The sequence below is a fragment of the Carassius auratus genome, chromosome 36 (assembly GCF_003368295.1).
Source record: "Carassius auratus strain Wakin chromosome 36, ASM336829v1, whole genome shotgun sequence".
NCBI classification, from domain to species: domain Eukaryota; kingdom Metazoa; phylum Chordata; class Actinopteri; order Cypriniformes; family Cyprinidae; genus Carassius; species Carassius auratus.
The window spans coordinates 4,133,821-4,154,314 of record NC_039278.1 but is presented as its reverse complement, the minus strand read 5'-3'; the positions used below and the strand labels follow the sequence as shown (position 1 = coordinate 4,154,314).

At 35.6% G+C, this 20,494-nt stretch overlaps 1 protein-coding gene across 4 annotated transcripts in view; it reads right to left on the bottom strand.

The window, feature by feature from the left end:
* Window positions 1–8,356: 8,356 nt before the first annotated feature.
* The window catches only part of LOC113054997 (protein FAM19A1-like), a 150,880-nt gene continuing 138,742 nt past the window's right edge, over window positions 8,357–20,494 (bottom strand). The window contains exons 4-6 of one of the 4 annotated variants that reach the window (XR_003277468.1): window positions 16,101–16,225; window positions 14,582–14,668; window positions 8,357–10,201 (exon numbers count right to left, since the gene is read on the bottom strand). Coding sequence is in view for 2 of the 4 variants with exons in the window: in XM_026220898.1 (XP_026076683.1) it covers window positions 15,999–16,225 (227 nt within the window). In the remaining 2 variants the exon portion in view is untranslated. Of the gene's footprint in view, window positions 10,202–12,024; window positions 13,515–14,581; window positions 14,669–15,490; window positions 16,226–20,494 lie in introns of those variants that run through there. The other 3 variants (XR_003277469.1, XM_026220899.1, XM_026220898.1) reach the window with 3 other exon arrangements.

The window sequence follows — 20,494 nt, the reverse complement described above, 5'->3', positions numbered from 1 at the left end:
TTTCATTGCATGTAATCCAAGTTGACAAAATACAATACATGAAACATCTGAACAAGGCTGAAAGATAATTCTGAGGAGAATATGCAAGATACATTAACATGTTTAATATCACGCAATGAAAAACCGTTTTTCTCCTATTCTATTCTATTCTATTCTATTCTATTCTATTCTATTCTATTCTATTCTATTCTATTCTATTCAGATTCTGAAGTCAAGGTTAGGCTGTTACCTAGAGGGCAGATTTGACATGTTGGTGAGGCGGAGATAGAACCAGAAAGAGCTGATCTACCTCCAGCGATTATATTGGCATGAATTTCAGTTAACACTGAGATCTACAATTAAACTTTGAGAAAACAGACAGGAGGCAATATTCAGCAGGAGAAATGGGTCTAGCATTAAATGCTGTGTCCCACATAAAAAACAAATGTCATGTTCTGTACTTGTTATAATTTGAAAGCAATATTACAAATGTCACAAATCTTGTAAGCTTAAAGTCTTTATTTGTTCATTTATTTTTAAATCTTCAGCAGGACTATAGAGCTTTTATTGGTTTGCAGACCTTTTTTCTTCTTTTTTTTTAATTAAACAAGTGTTTTGCATTTTTTAAAATGTATATAATTAATTTGTAACTGATTGCACAGATAAATATATATATTATATATATATATATAATTTTTTATAAATTGTTCGACTAAATTGTATTTTTATATTCATTTGGTCTGTGGGTGGTTAACGTTTTATGTACTGTAAAAAATCTTATGACATGGATAGCAATCTCTTCTTTTTTGTGATGTACATTCAAATATAATGAGTTAATGAAATAAAAATGTAAGAAGGAGACTTGTAATTTCAGATCCAGATAAGAAAATTCACCTGATTCTAAGTTGAAGTAAAAACTATGCCATCAAAAGCACCAAACCCTGCCCCAAACAAACTAGTAAATTCATGCCATTAGTTGATCCAGTGTTTTGTTTGATGTTGCAGTTAGTGTCAGTAACTAGACACTACTCCTTTACTCAATAAATCAGTCAAACCATTATATAAAAAGAGTGAAGCTATATATTCAAGGGAATATGGCATAATATTTATGAGAGCATTTAGCATCGGCAGTCCTAAAGTATGCAGCATTCACAGCTGTTTTCACACAGTCTAGTCACACAGTTCTCTGTCTGCGTTTGCCAGAATGTCATTCATAACATAACATATAAACCCATAGCTATTCACATGCCGCATACATGAAAGAGACTGACAATTAGCTGAACATATACTTGTTTAATTAGTGACACTTAGCATGCATTTTAAAATCTTTATTTGAATGTGGCTACGTTTTTTTTTTTTTTTTTTAAACCTTTAAATATGGCAGCATCATGCTCTACAATCTTTCTATGAATAAATCTTTGACAGAGACTATCAGCCAATCACTGTGTGCATAGTTAGTAAGCATGCTGACATCATCCATAGCAATGATGTCAACCCCGCCCTTCCTCTTAGCTTAAGACTTTTTTTGTTAAAGTTTGTCTCAGCAGCTTTGTGAATAGGTTTTAAAGCTGCAGTAGGGAACTTTTGACGCTCTAGCGGTTAATAAACAGAACTGCTTGCGTATTGCGGAAGAACATTGTAGCTTGAGCTACTTCTCTCTGTTTATGTCTATGAAGAATCACAAAGGTACTGGGTTACTCCGCCGCGGTACCCCCGAAGCAATCTAAAATAGTCAGAATATAAACACTTATTATAGATGTACCCTAGTGATTCAGGACGAGCTAAAAACACGGTTTGGAAAATGGATTCATGGTGTACTCACTTATTATTTACATTTTTCTACATTTTGAACACAAACAAAGTTACGGACCGCAGCTCTGATTGGTTGTTTTTTACCAGGAGCGATGGTATTTCTGCAAATAGCAATAGGACCACTGGGAGGAGCCAGAGGAGCTTGATTTTTTCACAGATTATCTGTCTCATATTCTACTGTCAGGACATATTGACAGGTTTAACAAATATGTAAAAATATATATTTTTACAAAAGTAACTACTGCAGCTTTAAGAGAAAAGTATTTGCTAAAAGCTTTAACTGCTATTTAAGAGAGCTCTTAGTGGTACAATAAAATGTTTTGTGAATATGGGCGCCGGTGAATTACTTAAAAGTAGAAAGCGATCTGAGAGTTGTTAAAATCCCAGAAAAAGAAAAATGAAATAAAAATAACTGGACAGCTAAGACAACCACAACCTAAAAGGAAGTCTGATATGAGGCAGCATATGTAGACAATGTTTAATATATATGTTAATAATGTTTTTTAGTCCCATATTAATTCAAATTTAATTTTATGTTTACATGGTTTCCAGGTTAAATACATGTTGACTTTATTTTTTAATTAACAACCAATTCTATATATATATATATATATATATATATATATATATATATATATATATATATATATATATATATATATATATATATATATATATATATATATATTGTATATCCACAGGTGTCACTGTTAAACAGTATTTTTATATAAAAATGAGTGATTTTCACACTGTTTGATCTCATATTTTATAAATTTTTTTCTGAATATTTTTGAGGAGGCACTGCCTGCTCAAAGAAAATGTCCTGATGTGTACATTCTGAATGATGGTGGAGGACAGATTGCCTTTCATGGTTAAAGGAGTGGAATGGAAAATCAATTTTACTTTTAGATTGAAAGTCCGGCTGAGAAGCTGAAAGACATGTATGGGAGTCAGTAAGATGGTGTACATCCCTTTCATCAAGAAAGCCTGTCTTGTACCTCGGTCAGTCTTTACAGCATGTAATTCAATTTAAAATCAGATGAGCCTTCAAGTAAGCTGACTTGTGTATGAAATCTGCCATGTTTACTGTCGGCAACCAGACAAATATTCTGAATGTGATCTTTCGGGTGGTTGCTCATTCAGAGGCAGAAACCGCCATGATTGATGAGTCTCATCAACAATGATCTGCTTTCAAAGTCTCTGATCCTTGGACACACGGGGCACTGACGCTGAACAGAGGATATGCACATAAGCAAAGGAACCACCCACATATGTCTCCTCTTCTGTAGTCCACATTAATCACACAGTTATTAGTGTCAGCTTTAATTTTATCAGTTTGACTCCTGTGCATTTATGCAGACCTTCGTGCAGAGCATTAAGATGTCTATACAGAGCATTTTCTGATTATTATGCATGCATTTCAGTACATTTTAGGAATGCACATTTTTGGAATGGAAACATTTTTGTCTCATGGTAGTTGTCTTATCATTAATTATGGGCCCTTTTGGCAATGCAGACCTTTAGAGAATGCACTCCCTTATAACACACTTAGTGTTCAACAAAGAATATTGTATCTGAGCATCATTGAAGAATTCTGTCATTTTTGCCATTTTTCTAAACATCATGCCTGTTTTCACTACATCATGCATTATTTAAAATAGATTCACTTTACATCTACTCACCCTCATGTTGATCCAAACCTTTATAGACTTCTTTGAAGATATTTAGAGAAATTGTCCAGTCAGTGCATGCCATTGGTTTTGGTTACCAACATTCCACATTCAAAATATCCGCTTTCATGTGAGGATGAATGACATGAAGGTGAATAAATAATGAAAATATTTTTGGTTAAATTATCCTTTGATAGCATTCGGCTGACTACAATGTCTGGCTAAGGCTAATTTCATAGCTAGTTTTACACATTACAAAAAAAAAAAAAAAAAAATTCAGTTATTCCTTACAGTAATAGTATTTATGCAGGATTTTCATATTTTAAGATAATAAAACAAAGCAAAAATTAAACCCATTTATATAAAAGGCATTTAAAAAGTACAATGAAGACAGTGAAGCCTACATATGATTAAAACAGAAAGATTAAAATCTGTTTTAATAAAATCAACCCATGGGACATAAAAGTGTCTGTATTTGAAGAAGCTACCAACTACAGGATCTAAACAAAGCTGGGTCAAGATTTAGACTAGTAGTAATTCCTTGAGGTAGCCTATATACAGCAATAAGAGTCCTCACAGACAGGCTTCCTAGTGCTCCTTAGCTGTTCAGTGAATTGTTTCCTTCTTAAATGGCTAAAAAAGGTGATCCATTAAGCTTTTGAAGTGAAAAGGGGGTCTTTCCCTCCTCTAGACCAATCCATTCATGTTTTATTAATGTCATATGCTCGTGGGTATGGAATCTTTTTTAAAACAATTCACCAGGTCATCCTGTTCGTTGTCACAAATCAAATTAGTCCAGCGAGCGATTAATCTTCCTGTCGAACCGACTCTGAAAGAGCCCTGACACCTTATTCATTTTCTTAATTAGATCTCTTATTAGGTGTCGCAGTCGTCCACGTTAATTACAGCTTTCTTTGACTCTTGCACTTTCGAGTTGGCTATGCAAACTATTTGTAGAAAGTAGAGGCAAGAACGTAAGGTGATTAGAACCAATGAATTGGATTAATGTTTGAAAGCACAGGGTGGAGGTGAGATGTGTGTGTGGTGAGATGTGACAATTCTGGACATTGTGTGGATTGCTATTGAACTTCATGCTGAACAAACATTAAAATGTAAATATGTGGACACAAACACTGTTATTAAGCACTATCACACAAAAAGAGCGCTGTAAAATATTTGGGAGAAAGATATACCATACTAAATTGAATGCTGATGAAGATGAAGACGTGAGGGATAGACTTACAGCAGGGGTATCAAACTCAATTCCTGAAGGACCGGAGCCCTGCTCAGTTTTATTCTAACCCTGCTCCAACACACAACATGTAGTTTTCAAATAATCCTGAAGGATTTGATCAGTTGGATCAGGTGTGTTTAACTAGGGTTGAATCTAAACTCTACCGGGCTCTGGCCCTCCAGAAATTGAGTTTGACTACACTGACTTACAGTAGCCTATTTACAAAAGCACGTATATATAAAGGTCCTAATAAATCACCTAAATTTGTTTTATGAAAAGTGAAAGTCAGCATAATAATGGATCACCCTGAACACCCTGTTGCCTACTTCAATCCCTCAGAGGCTCATTTTCATTCATTCCAAAAAGAAAATGGTGCTACCCTGACTAAGCTCTATTAATATTGACTAATTCACATTTTAGATACAAATTTGCCAGTTACCTTGACTGTTTCTGCTTTGCAGAGGAAAGCCTCAGCAGGTGGTGTTCCGTTCTTGAATTAGCGTTTTCTGATCACTTGAATTAATGAGTCAGATTCACTCATAAGGACAACAACGTGTCGCCACTGCAGTATCGAGGTAACCTTGAGAAAGAGTCATTGAAAAACACCCTCCACTTATTCATAGACTGACAGTCTGCCCGAAATTCAAAGACACAGACAAGCTGAGTGATATGAACAGTGAGAATCCCTGTGCTTTTATCAAAACAAACCGTTGACCCTGATCTATTTCTCCACAGCTTGAGAGAGTCCTTCAGACCAGTTCATTGTGAATCTGAAGCTAAATTTAGAAACACAATGTGTTATTTATTTATGATTAAAGGAACATCCTTGATCCAGCAATCGCCCCAGATGAGTGAACCTTTCCTTGTGTCACATTAGCGTGTTACTGAGTTTCTCACACTCACAAATACAACAAAAACACTCATTTAACATTATGAAAGACATTTCTACAGAACATTTAGAACATTAATAACATCTGCAGTCACAAAATAATGAAAATAAACGTGGATAAAAAAAATACAGCTCACTAAAGGAAACACAGCATTTACTGTAAATGGGTCAGTCAGTGCGGTTTGACGAGAAGAGCATGGTTTTGGACGTTCATTACTTGACACATACAGAAATCTGCTGATTCATATTCAGCATATAGTTTGTATTAAAAATGACACGCTTGAAGGGCTTGGTTCCTTTGTTTGCTGGGCACCTGCTACAGATATCGGCATGCACAGCACTATTATTGTCCACTGAGAGTGTCCACCTGCAAGAAGCTGTGTTCATTTTCTATTTATGAATCAGTACAGTTATATGTACATGTATATCTTAATAGCACTGCACATTTTCTAAATACTTAAAAATCATATTTTAATCATATTGTTTTGTAGGCTATTCTCAAATGTAACATTTCGCTTCTGGATGTTGATTAAATATTCCTCATTAATTCCTGATTTGGAAAAAGACTGCAAAAATCAATGTTCAGGCAAAATAAACAAGTATATGAATAAATAAATAAACAAGAGAATTAGCCGAGAAAGAGTTTTTGTATGTGTATTAAACCCACCAAGGGCAACTAAAACAGTTTATTTATTTATTTATTTTTTTGCATCAAGAAGATCCAAAGAAGATTGTAGGCAGTGGATGAGAATAAATATTGTGATGAAAAAGGCTCTACCGCCAGTGAGGCTTGTCTTTTGATCAAAAAGACTTCAATAAAGCCTGCAAAAACTTATTTAACTTGTCAAAACAATATGCAGCCTATTAATAAAAAAAAAAAAAAAAAAAAAAAAAGTAATTGTTACAAATGTGTGTCATTTGGGAACGTCAACAATCGGGTTTGTAAACAATGATAGAATTTAAGTTTTGGGTCAACTATTCCTTTAATTCAATTATGCTTATTCCAAATATGAATTATGTTTTTGAATTAAGGTACAGTATATGAAAATGCTGGTTGCATTTACTTTTCAGAGTATTGTCAATAGGATTCATTATTTCAGTCATTGTAGTCATTGCCTGTATTGCTGTACAATAACTTTCCAAATCAAATAATCATATAATAGGTGGTTAGAAATAAATGTAACCCAAGAGCAAAAGCCTCTTCTAAGAACTTGATGGAAGTTTCCTCAGCAAAACAACAAAGAATTGGGCGACGGTAAATGCATTCAGTTATCTATGCAAAGCAATTCTTGCTCTAAAAAGAAGCAGGGCTCTCTTCACAGCAAGACACCAGCATTCTTACTCAGAAAAACCAGATGCATGCAAGAGAATTGAGAGCTCTTGGTTAAGCATCCATCCCAAAGCACCTTTTACGACCCATCCACATCAAAACCCCAAATACACAACGAAAAAATCCCTTGATTCCCATTTACATACTTTCCCCCCCAAAATAACCTCACAGTTCTGTCTCAGCGGCAACATCTTTTTCTCATGAAAGGTCTGCTGTTCCTGTAATGCATTACATGCACACTGAGGCTTTGAGCTGCTCTGCATCCTTTTAGTTTGAAAAACAATAACAAAATGTGGGAACGTCTCATTGAAGAAGAGAAAACACAGCTTTTTGTTTGTAATTTCCTGCTCAGCATTCTGGGAAAACTGCTGGGAGATCGATGTAGCTGTCAATCTCTAGCCCTCTGTGACTTCGCTGATAGAAAAAAAATTACTTGAAACAAAAAAGCAGTGATTTATATATATATATATATATGTATTTAATGATTAATAATATGGTGCTAGTTGAGGAGAGGAAGCAAACCTGAAGAAATGTGATTGTAAGGAAGATTTATAATGTAAGTCAGATGGGAATATTCTTGATGTGGAACTGAAAATTTGTATTCTATATCCTATATAAATCAAAGACCCAGTTATGCCTTTATATACTGACTGCAGACATTGCCTTGCATTGCCATGCACACCTTGCTGTAACATTTAGTGTTTTGCTGTTTAACAGGCTTCACTAGATTCACATATTTACTGTGATTACAAGTACCTCAACGTTTTTTCACCCTGTATATATTCACAAATCGGACTTTAGAATTTCTGTGTAATGTTTCATCGTTTAAGACGCATGTTAAAGTTCTTCTATTGGAGGCCAGCTTTCCTCTTTGAGAGGAAATCGTTGCAAGACATGAGTCATCCACCGTTCTCCAATCTGATTTCAAACAGTCATTCTGGTGATGATTTTTCAGTGACTCTTTCTGCAGGTTACATTGTTATGCCAGTAGGTGGAAGCTACTGCTTCATTCAGAAACAACACTTACTGTGTGTTGATTGGAGACGTGCAACTGTCCAGCTGTGGCTTTGTTTTTGGAACTGTTTTGATTTCTGTAATTATTTTGGCAGTCCCAAAAATAGGCAAGTAAATGGCAATGCTGTTCCTAAAATGTCTACAAAGTTACTCATTGCAGTTTAACTAATAACTCAAAATATCACAAATAAGTTATCAGTATGAAAAACTAACAATTAATTGTTTACTTTGAGACTTCTAGAAATCTGTTTAAAACATCAATGTTACCCATATCCAGGGATGACATTAAATGTTAGCAGAAGCAATGTGTGTAATCAAATGGATAAAACATGCTATCGACAGTGAACAACATTTCTAACAGAGACATAAAAGTAGACAGTGTATGGAAAACCATTTTAATATTGACTTGATTCTGATAAGGCTGCATGTTTATATACCAGAGCTACTGTAGTTGCATGTCTACTGATGCCAGTAAAGAGAAATGAAGCCCGCCTTTTTGTCAACCCTTCGAAACTTTATTACACAGAAAACAAATCTCTTGAAAATGAGATCCTATCTTCCCTACAACACTGACCCTATCAAACTAGGGCTTCATTTTTCTGAACTGAGTCAGGTTTCTGTCCAGTGACACAGATCCAGTATTTGTTTATCATATCACCTTTAACAAATTGAATGACTTGTATTCATGAAACTTACACAAGCATGATGAAGCCTATCTATTCTCAGAACAGCACAGAACAAACTTAATCATGGTCTGAACTGGCTATAGGTAAATATCAATGGTAATCTGAGTTCCAGTAGGTGTTTGTTACCTTTTTTTGTTGGGCTGACAGACTGATATCCCTGCAAAATTACTAAGAATGAGTTGGGTCCACCTACAGAGGCAAATAATTACATTGTTTGCTGTATTGAAGTGTCTGATTCAGAATTATGCGTATCAGATAACAAAACAAAAGCACCAGCAAATTCTGTGCATGGCACATATTTTATGACATATTTTAATGGGACAGTACGGCACCAAGTGTAGTTGACTACTCCACACATCTGCTCTACGCCAATATTTGCTCATTACATGTTGAATTACTTTTGCTGTGATCAGAAGAAAATGTCATTTGCCATCTGATTTTCACCAGTGGTAATATCACTAGAGTAGTAGTACAGTTTTGTGAATAAAATGCAATCTAAAGCCTAATTTGCATGGAAACTTGTTTGAAATGAATGGCAATGACTTAAATACTTAAAGCTCAGGAATATTTAAACACTAAAAAAATAGGTTTGCGTTGAAATATTGTGGACAAAAATGTTGCAACTGTTTAGTGCATTTTCCTCTTTTTTTCAGAATGGATTCACTTTGGAACAATGGAACGAATTCTCATTCAAGCTAAATATGCCGGGTTTCCATTACATCATGAGAATATGCATTTTCACAGACAGCCTTAAATTAGGGATTAATTGTACGTCATGTTCAAGGAACCAAAACTATGAATACAGTCTTAGTTGAAACCCACTGAACAGGTTTTAGGGCACGATAGATCTTCATTAGATGTCTTTTAATATGTATCTATATGTATATATATACAGAAATATATACAGTTACTTTCAATACAAAGCTCCCACAAAATACATTGAGCATGCTGACAAATGAAAAGATATGTGGCCCAGGTAGACATTGAGGTGACCTTTGACCTGGGGGAATTCCAAACGGACAGCATGTGGGACACTAGCGGTGAGCAGAAAACTCAGAAGTGAAGGGAAATAGCAGGACTTCACGAGCTCCTAGTCTGTTACCAATGCCAGCGTGGACGTGGAGCGACAAACTGATGGGGGATGGAAAAAAAAAATCTATTGATTTCCACCTAATTTTCACAGACCAGTGCTTATCCGCCTTGATCCTTCATACAGTCATTCACAGCTTATATCAGGATTGTCCAGTTTACCAAGGGAGGTAACGTCTTCAAATAGGCTCCGATAAGCTGTAGGAGTTTAGAACCAGAGGACGGTGGTCAGGAGAAATGCAGAAAATCAAGAGAATTTGGACACGGTCGAGTCTGCAGTGTTGGGCTCATTGATCAAAAACACAGATTAGCCTGCTTTATTTCTATTTGTCATATTCCTTGGCACTGAATGAGCAAATCTCATCTATATCCCCAAGAATGTCAGTCACAGGTAATCCAGTCAAATACCCCTTCGAACGAATGGTTTCGTCCATTCTGACAGAAATAATCCACATTCACTGCCTGTGAAGGAGCTCTGTGTTAGGTCCGGGGATGAATCTGAAAACAGACAGAAAGGGAGAGAAAACACACATGCATGCTTAGAACAAATCAGCAAAGAAATCTTATATTTTCAAATCAGCAAAGAAATCTCCTTTGAGTTGTGGAGCTATTGTTTGTTTATAGATGATTATAATTTGTCTACTATAACACATCTAGTATACTGGTAATGGAGCGATTGACCCAGTGTGAGTCAATGTATGTGTTCCGTTGCACATCTGCCATCTTCAATCTCTGTGTTCCCTGTTTACACTGCTCACAAAAGAGCTCAGTAGCATTGCCAAGAGGGAAATAAGATTATTTTCTTCCTCTATGTTTCTCTACCGCTCGTTTTCTTCTTCTGTGACTTCAGGGAGCACTATTTAGTCTGTCTGGTGAGTGTGACTTGCTCTCAGTGCTACACTGTGCTTCGTCAGAGCGTTATTAACGATCTGTCTTCTCCCTCCTCAGACTGGAGGAAACGAACGATAACAGCCACAGTCAGTAACAATTAGCCAATCTTATGTCAGTGCAAATCGTATTTTGATGCGCTTCCAGAAAGCTTGTCACTGAACGGACATATAGCAGTCCTCACATAAATGTTTAATATCAATCTCAAGTACGGCAGATAAATTATGACACCACTGCTGAGTTGTCACGCCACCCATCTATCAGATAGATAGATAGATATGTCTTTCGATGTATCTCTCTGTCTGTCTAAAGAAGTACTTTACTGGCATTATCGTTTCACATACAATATTTCCAAAATTGCCCAATCATTCATCCATCAATCAATCTATCCCACTCAGAGCTAGGTGGCGTTTTTATAATAAAGTTGTGATGTCAGTAGTGCAATGAAGCTAATTAAATGCTCAAGCCTTTGGCTTCGCCCTCAGCGCATAATGCATATGCTGACATTTCCCCATCTAGATGTGAAGGAAGGCAGCCAGGTGTGGGCTACAGATTGAGAGAGAGACATAGACAGAGACAGAGAGAGTGACTGGGGACAGAAATTAGAAGCACCCCTTGGGGCCCCCTATAACCCAACAGAGAGACAGCTATCATGCGGCAGAGTTACGCTCCACGTGCTCCCATCATCCTGGGCAAGGCACGGCAGAGGAGGAGGAGCTGTCAATCATAACGGATCCCCCCTGGAAATGGACCAGTTCATGCCAATCAAAAATAGGTATCCAGCCAATGGCTGACGTCAGTAAAATAATGCAGCTCTGTGGCATTGGACCAATACTAACATGAGACAAAGGGAAAACAGCAGCTTCTTTGAAAAAAGATGCACAAATATCTTTGTTTTGCTGGACTTAAATGCTTATTTTATATACAGTACATGTTAACATTAGCTGACAGTTCTGTGACAGATTATTATTATTATTTTTTTTTTTTGTGCTAACTGTTTAGTTTGCCATTACCCCAAATGTCCCTGGTCTTTCCTCTCCAAATAAGAGCTTTTGCATGCTTCCAACCCCCACATACTACGTAAGAAACAGTATAGTGACCCCGATGCATTTGTCTTCAGCTGCCTGCTAGTATGTATGGATCTGTCTCTCCCAGTAAGGTTTGTTATATTGGACTGCCATATTTCCTCCATCTCTGCTCAGGTGTCATCTACTGTCTGCTACTGCTTGTGTTGACTGTCTGGATCCAGGGTTAAAAGCACATCCCAAAGACATTTTTTTGTACACCATTTGCATTTCAATTCTCAAATGATTTCTCAATTTTGTTGTGTTCCATGCACTAAAATGTAATCTGGTTTAGACTATGCAGCTGTTGAATGTGACTTAGCACACAGCAAGACTCCAGACAGCATGGATGTGTTAAAATTAATTTAATGTGACATTGACAGCTGAAAGAGATACAGATACAATCACGGCTCTGGGTTTAACAGGACTCCTGGGACAAACTGACTTAATCATCATGTGATTTAATCTTAAACCATCACTTGGCAGATTACTTTTGCTCTGAAAATCCACATAGATGGGATTCTTTAAACAGCATAGATAGATATCTTGTAAAAAAGCCTGTTGTTAAGAACGTGTTTCAAACAGAGGAAACAGCAAGCCACTACTTTTTCTGAGAACTAAACATGCTGTTTCCTTGTAAAAGTGCAACATGCAGGAAAAGTTTCTGGACAAATTGGCTGGATTTGAGGACTCACACTCTTTACTCCTTACTTATCTCATTAAAGTGTAGCTCAAGGACATTTTTGTACATGGACACAGAAACTGAAATGTACAATAATAACATATTGACAGCATCTAAATTGTATGCATGTCACATATAAACAACCTTCGAGATATATAAATAGTTTCCGAACCTTTTTAGCTTAATCTAAGATTGAATTAATGGAATTATTAGGTTGATCAAATTGTATTTCACTGATGAGATTTATGAAAAATGTTCAATCCCATCACATTTAATATATTTAATGCATTTATCTCAACAAAGTACTTCAACAAACAATGACAAAAGCACCATATAATAGCATACGTAATACATTAAAGTCACCATGAACCATATGATAGATTTGTGTGAGAAAAAGGCCACAATTTAACTCTTAGACCACTGGCCCCCCATTAATCACTGAAACCTTCAAGCGTTACAATGTTTGATCTTGCATGTCTTTTAACTAGTTGCTTCATGAAAAATAAGACTCAAAAATATCAATATAATAGTAAGTTAAATTGTAACTAAAATGCATGTCATTGTACATTTTTTTACACAGTAGAAAAGTGGTTAATTGTGGGGTTATGGGCTCAGAAATGTCTACAACTGTAAAAAATGTAACTATACAGATATATCTTTAATATAAATATAATATAAAGGAATCATATATTTATGTTTCTAAATCTTTGCATAAGTAAATAGATTATTAGATACCATCAATATGTCCATGTTATACATTTCAACATCATCTAAATGTATTTCTAGATACCTATGAATACTAATAAGATTAGGATTCTTATCCACCGAACTTGTCCTGGCCTCTGACGTTCGAGACCAGCTGGATTTAGAGGCCAGTCCCGAGGTGATTTATCCAGCCTGGAGAAAATGGCTCACAGCTGTGCAATAGCTACAGGTTGAGTCCATCTCTCTTCTCAAATGAAGATACATAAACTGGGGGAAGATGTAAACCTTGTCTTTTTGTTTACACAGTGATTTTGGTTGTATTTTAAGCAACTGAAAGATATGGCCATTAGGAACAGGTAAAAGTAGGTCTATGCAGGGCGAGGGTGAGGGCGTCTCTCAGCCTCTCTCACTGAGTGCCTTCCTCAAAAGAGGCCTGCCTTGTCTGGAGCTACAGGCAAGGAGGGGTCCCTCTCTGTAAGACATAAAGAAAAAAAGAGAAAAAAGGGTGTCAGGCACACGCTTTGGCTTTTTCTTACTCACATGCCAATTTGAAAAAAAAAAAACGAGAATGGACGCCACATCAGCGTTTGTGAGTAAACAAGCTATAGTGTGTAAGCATGAGTGCTTAAAGTAGTTTTCAGAGCAAAAAATTAAATAAAATCCTGCAAGTGATGGTTTAAGCATTTGGCTTTCTTTAAGTTTGCCCTGATCATATACAAACATCCCTAGATTGCCTTAAAAAGACTGGGAGGCAATGTGGGGTCAGGATGGGGGATGAAGGGTACCGAGCCAGCAAGATGGTATCTATTTGAGTCCAGCGTTGGCTTTTTATAAACACTTTTGACCAACTCTCCAGTGGAGCAGATCAGACACTCCAGGCTAGGAGGTCACACATTACTCAAACAGGATGTGCACACCTACACACACTTAAACAAATAAACCCTGCACACCTCAAGAAAATGTGATAATGTCTGTGAACCCACAAACATACATTGTAATCAAATCCTCACCATGCCTAGGAGCTACAAAATGGGAGACAATGCAAGCAAACGGCAAGGCAAAATAATGATTTCTGCATCATGCACTTATTACTGACTACACGGTCACGCTTGAGCCCTTTTTGCCGTGTGTGTGTGTTTGCACGCTTATTAATTTGAGTCTGTCCCTGGGTGTGTGTGACTGTCTGTTTGCATGCACGCAATTATGCTGCATTAGGACAATGGCACAGTATGTTTTGGAGTGTGTGACTGCACACAACAAAGATGGTTTGCTTGCGCATCTGTTACTTCATCAGTTTGTATTCGGTAATTACTGCACCGACTGCCACGCTTATAAATTACGCTGACGGGGGGATAGACACTGGAGGAGGAATATATTTGTGGCTTTTTAGTCATCCGCAGCATATACACATGCTCAAAAACACAAACACTGACTCAGCAATAATTATGCTTGGGAGTGTAATGATTTTGATGAGCAGTGATTAAAATGTGCAAGTCTAATAATATGGCTCAAGATGTTTAAAAAAATGAAAACCCCAACCTTGATGAGGAGAAGGACACCACTGAGCTTCAGGCGAGCCAGCTTCGGTGGCCCTCAGAGCTAAAACGTTGAATATGGCTGGGTGTTCTGGGAAGGAAGATATGAAGGGAAAAAAGAGGAAGTTTAATAGTTAATAATAGCAGGTTTTTATTTCCCATTCACTTTAAAATATGGTTGTTTCATTACAGTCCTTTTCTTTTGTCTAATCTCAATTAGAGCTTAAGAAATAATTCACATTAAAATCTCAATTACTCAACCTCATGTCGCCCCAAACCATTTTTTTTAACATGGAACTCAAAAGCAGAAATCTTTGAAGAATTGCTTCGCAATTATTGCCAAACAATGACTGTAGATAATGTGTTGTAGATAACAAAAACATAGTAGTCAAAGACTTTTATGCTATTTTTCATATAAAATTTATGATTTTGTGAGGTAAAGACTGAATGTTTAGTAAGCATCAACTTGGATTAGTCATCTCTACCAAAGCCCTCGTCTTCAAACATCCAAATTGCAAAATGGTGCACCAGATCAGCACTGGTTCTTGTATGTATGTGTAGTAACCAAACACGACATTTAATTTTTGAATTTAAACAAAAATGTGAGCTTTAAATTTAAATATAAGTTTTAAATTATGAATAATCAGTAAATAAGATCTGATAACCTGTTCCTCCGAAATCTAGCAGATAATAGCACATTATCGTTCTTTTCTGATGTTTTTATTTTATTTTGTTTTTTATTATTTGAAGTTTGAAATCTCCTAGTCTTGACATTGTTGTAAGGAAAGGGCATAATAATAATAATAATAATAATAATAATAATAATAATAATAATAATAATAATAATATATTACATACTAGTTTGGAACGACACAAGTGTGCATATATAATTGATGAGCATATATAATGACATTGTAATAATTTTTGTATAACCTTTGCTTTTAAGCTTGACACAAGTGCGCACATTATTTCATAAATAATCTTTTTAGTTATATTATATTACACTAATAAATCAAGAGATGCTTTCTCTGGTTCATTGGTTCGTTGTATGCATGGTCTTACCTTGGAAATCTTGAAAATCATCCAGCCACCATCGGATGAGCAGGGCTTGGGATAGTTTAAACGTGTGCAGATGCCAAGGAGGGACCAAACCCCCTGTAACACTATCTGTCACATGACTCTCACAGATCCGCTGTCTGTCACCTCTCTACTGAATCAGCGTATGGGAATACTGATCTGCTCATCAAGTTTTCAGTTTGTGTCATGTGTACTTCCTGTCAAAGCTGTGATGTTTAGTTTATATTTGTCTGACTTGTTTCTTATTGCTTAAGTTGAACTCAGCACCACATCCTTTATAAAGCTGCATTAGGACTAAATGAAGAAGTGGTGTTTGTCGGAGCACAAACTACTTCCACATCATATCATGAGGAATAAATCTGTAAGTGAGGGCCAGAGTTACATGTGTATATGTGTGTGTGTTTGTACGTGTGTGAAGTGATGTTCAGCATGTTCCGAGCCCTCACCCTCGTGGTCTTGATCTTGTTTCCAGAGGAACACATCCAGCCGGAGTTGTCTGGTAGTGTCTTACACTCCTCTCCCTCCAGACACGGCTCCATCTCACACCACCACTTCCCAATCACGATAGAGGCTGATGGACAAACAAGAAAAAAGAGTTTCAGATACATGGACAAATGAAGTACAGCGGGGTTTACAATACTCCCATAGTGCATAATTGCAGAAAAATAAAACATAAATGTAATGGTGCAAATAACTCATAAAAGTGTGTTTTGTTTAAAACCCACTCACATTATACATAAATACTTTACCTAAAGTAATACATTTTGCATTATATCTAAAATAGTTTTTGTTCTAAACAATCACTTCAACAAAATCACTTCAGCAAGTCGGTGCTATTTTCTTAATAACACATTTTTTGTTTAATAAGTATACTATCATTAAAATACATATGTACGTATATATATATATATATATATATATATATATATACGCACGCATGCACACACACACACACACACACACACACACACACACACACACACACACACACACAGGTATACATATAAATATCTGAAAGTTTTGAGGGAGATCCAATAATAATGTATTATGTCTTTAGAGAAGTAAAAATACATATATTTTATTATATTCTATGATTAATATTGTATTTTTAAATATGATGGTTTCATTATAAATTCTGCTTATATCTAAGGTAGACACTCAACTTAATAAAATGATATTAACTCTCTGAATCTAACCATGTCATGTCAATAAATGAAAAAGTTTATTATCATGTTCTAAGTTATTTTACTTCAACAACACTGAAGATCATCAGAGACATAAAAAAACATTAAATATTAAACAAATTCTATTTCTTCCAAAATACATTTTTCAATGCAGTCTGCGATTGGGTCAAGAATCTCTGAAATTTCCATGCTCGCAGTGAAATGCTGATGTTTAGTAAGCAATGTGGTAAGTTTTTGTGCCATCTAGTGATATAGAGAAGAATAAAATTAAATGCTTCTTTTACCCTGGTGAGCCCTTAGCCCCCCTGTACCCTTTATCTGACTTATTAAATTAATCCAAAGCAATATGACAATTCTTGGATTTTCGCAGTTTAAACCATCAACCAGGGCTATTCTAAACACACTGTCCCACACTATTAATCATTTATCATGAGTTAGAAATTAATCTTGTAAAATCAGGCTTCAAGATTTCACACTGTACTTTTGTAAACCTTGGGTTACAATTCTTATTTACATATTTATGAGGTCAATAACATTGACTGGATTTGCAACAGGTACGTGACTGGCTTTAATTTGACTGGCTTTAATGTCACCATGTACATCAATATGTGTTAGGTTACCTGATAAAGCATGTGAAGGTTTCTGTGACTGAACAAAGCTCATGAATAATTAACAAGGCAAGCACTGTTTAGTTTATGATTGATTGTGTGTTTCTAAACTATTGTAGCACTGTATGACACACTGCACACTTTTTGCAAGGTAATTCAGTTTTAGCACTGCAAAATCTAGAGCAGGGTATCATAAACTAGGGTAATGGGTAAGTATTTAGCCCAGAAATAAAAAAATGTGGTAATCCAGGTTCTCATATTTTACGTTGATATTACATTGAAATTAAAAAAGGCATTCAGTATTTTTTTTGACATAAATATTTTCTGAATAACATTTGCTGTAGAGGTGTTCTCAAGCTAAAAAAAAAAAAAAAAGGAAGAAAACACTTCTAATCATGATGGATTTTGAGTATGTATTTGTGTGTGTAGATGTCAGGGTGCATTCACTGCTACAAACTACAGAGGGAGGAGGGAGAGAGGAAGAAATGGAGGCTGCCTCGAGTCGCTGTTTTCCCTCGACAAAACAAGCTCTTGAAATGTTTTCAATAGTTTTAGCACAGCTTCTGTTTCAGTTTCAAGCCAACAGACTAACATCACAGTGGAAAATAATTTCAATTCCCATATTTATGAAATAAAACACAGTATAAAGATGTGAGAGGTGTTTTTTCCACCAAGAGATGAATGAAATGAATGAATGTAAACATTACTTTTGTTGCACTGCTCATGTAAATATGTACAGTAGACACTGACAGTGCTCTAGCTGCTGGTGTACTCATTTAGCTTTTGATTTGGAATAATGAAATGAAGTCCATCTATGTCTAACCCAGTGTATATTTCAGCTCACATTGCTCCTGTTTTCAATTTTACTATTATTATTTTATGTTCATAAGGTAAACTGGAAATGTTCCATTCCTCACATAAAAAGTCCTCATTTAACCTCATGCTATTCAAAACCTGCACGACTTAATTTCTTCTGCTACTTTCTTTCTTCTACAGACACACTTCTCAAAATATCGTCCTTTTAGTTTCATAGAAGAAAGTACCTCACACGGGTTTGCAACAAAATGAGGAGGAGTTAAAGGGTTCTCCACCCCAAAATGAAAGTTTTGTCAGTAATCACTTACCCACATGTTGTTCCAAATCTGTAAAAGCTTTGTTCATCTTTGGAACACAATTTCAGATATTTTGTGACTGTCCCATAGACTGCCAAGTAAAGATCCAGATTATGCTTTGATTTGAAAGAAAACAGCAAATCCTTGTGGCGCGGCTGACAGAGAAGAGCATATGCAGCATACGGTGATATGGAAAGATACAGTAGAGACTGTTGACAAAGGAATTATTTAATAAAGTCGTTATTTTTGTTTTATTCACGTACAAAAAAGTATTGCCACTGCTTCATAACGTTACGTTTGAACCACTGATGGCAGATGTAATATTCTGACGATACTTTTCATACTTGGATTCGGTGCATCCCTATTTTTGAGGGAACTATTCTTTTAAATCCATCTATTAACAATCCCTCTTTTCTACTGTTCTAGCTCTGGCTGCAGAGAAAAGGATTTTCTGAGGTAAATTGTTTGGGATTTGAAGGTTAAAAGTTCAACTTAGATTTCATTATTCTGTACACTATCTTTGTTGTCTGTCACCAAGGTTAAAAGGTAAAAATGAATCAATATATAGTCTTAGCGCAATCCTCACTCACTACCGAGTTAAATCCAAGCAGAGACCGACTCCTTTCTCCTCACAAACACACTCTTATGGTAGCTCACTGCTTTACATACATTAGATTTAAACAGCTGATTTTCCTCATTCTACTTTTCTCTCAGAAAGTCAGAAACAGCTTGCACTTTTGGCAAAGTTGTGCAAGTGAGAAAGCCTGGTTTAATTCCAAGTTCAAATAACTTGATACCAGTATCTAAAAGTAATGTTGTTTGTAAAAAAAAAAAAAAAAAAAAAAAAAAAATCTGATTGTTACTGTTTAATGTTGATTTTAACAAAACAACTAGGCTTTCAATTTCTATTAATTTTAAAATGAAATTTTAACAACAAATGTTGTTTCAATGCTCTGATGTAGTGTGTCAGGTCGTCCAAACAGCAGCACGGTGCACGAGTGAATCAATAATCTCTTTCTATCTACTACTAGTTATAACACAAAATAAAATGAGGGTCTATTGACATGCATCATCTCTCATGTAATCACCCAATTCCTGTTTAAACCATATAACGATGCCAGAAAACCCCCCACCTTGTGAACAATATTTACCTGTTAAATAAATCTAATTAAAAACAGCATGCAATATATATTTGGTCAAATATATACAGTATATATATATATATATATATATATATATATATATATATATATATATATATATATATATATATATGTATATATATATATATATATATATATATATATATATATATATATATATATCAGGGTTTCCGTTGTCCGGTAATTGCCGGACATTGGCCGGAAAAAAAATGAAATGTCCGACAAAATTAAATCTCTCCGGTCAAATTGTCCGAATAAAATTGCCTAATAATCCCGCCCCCCCTAACACAATCTGAATTTGAGAATAAGCCTAAAATGTATAAAGCAAAAATACACCGAACTTTGGCTATGTTATGAAGGAACAGGCTCGTTTGAAAGTTATTAAACATTATTACATGGCTTGGTTGAATTCCAATGTGGAATGCGGTCTGTTATTTCTTGATATCAGACCGCTGCGAAGCACTAGCGGCGCCAGGATTTTGATTGTAGGTGGGCCTCCAGAAAACTGGATGGGCCAGTTAAAATAAGCCAAAAAAAAAAAAAAAAAAAAAAAAAAAAAAAAAAAAAAACGGGTTCCCCTTTCATCTCCGTTTCAGCGCTTTTCTGGGCACTGAGGACAGCGACTCAGTAGCCTACCTGAATTTAATGTGTAATTAGCATAGGTAAAAAAAAAATCGTTTTAAATTGTTAAAAAGACATTTCAAGCTTTCTTAAGATAGATTTCATGTCTGTGAGGCCTACGCTGAGTTTCGTTAAATTAGGATGAGATGCAC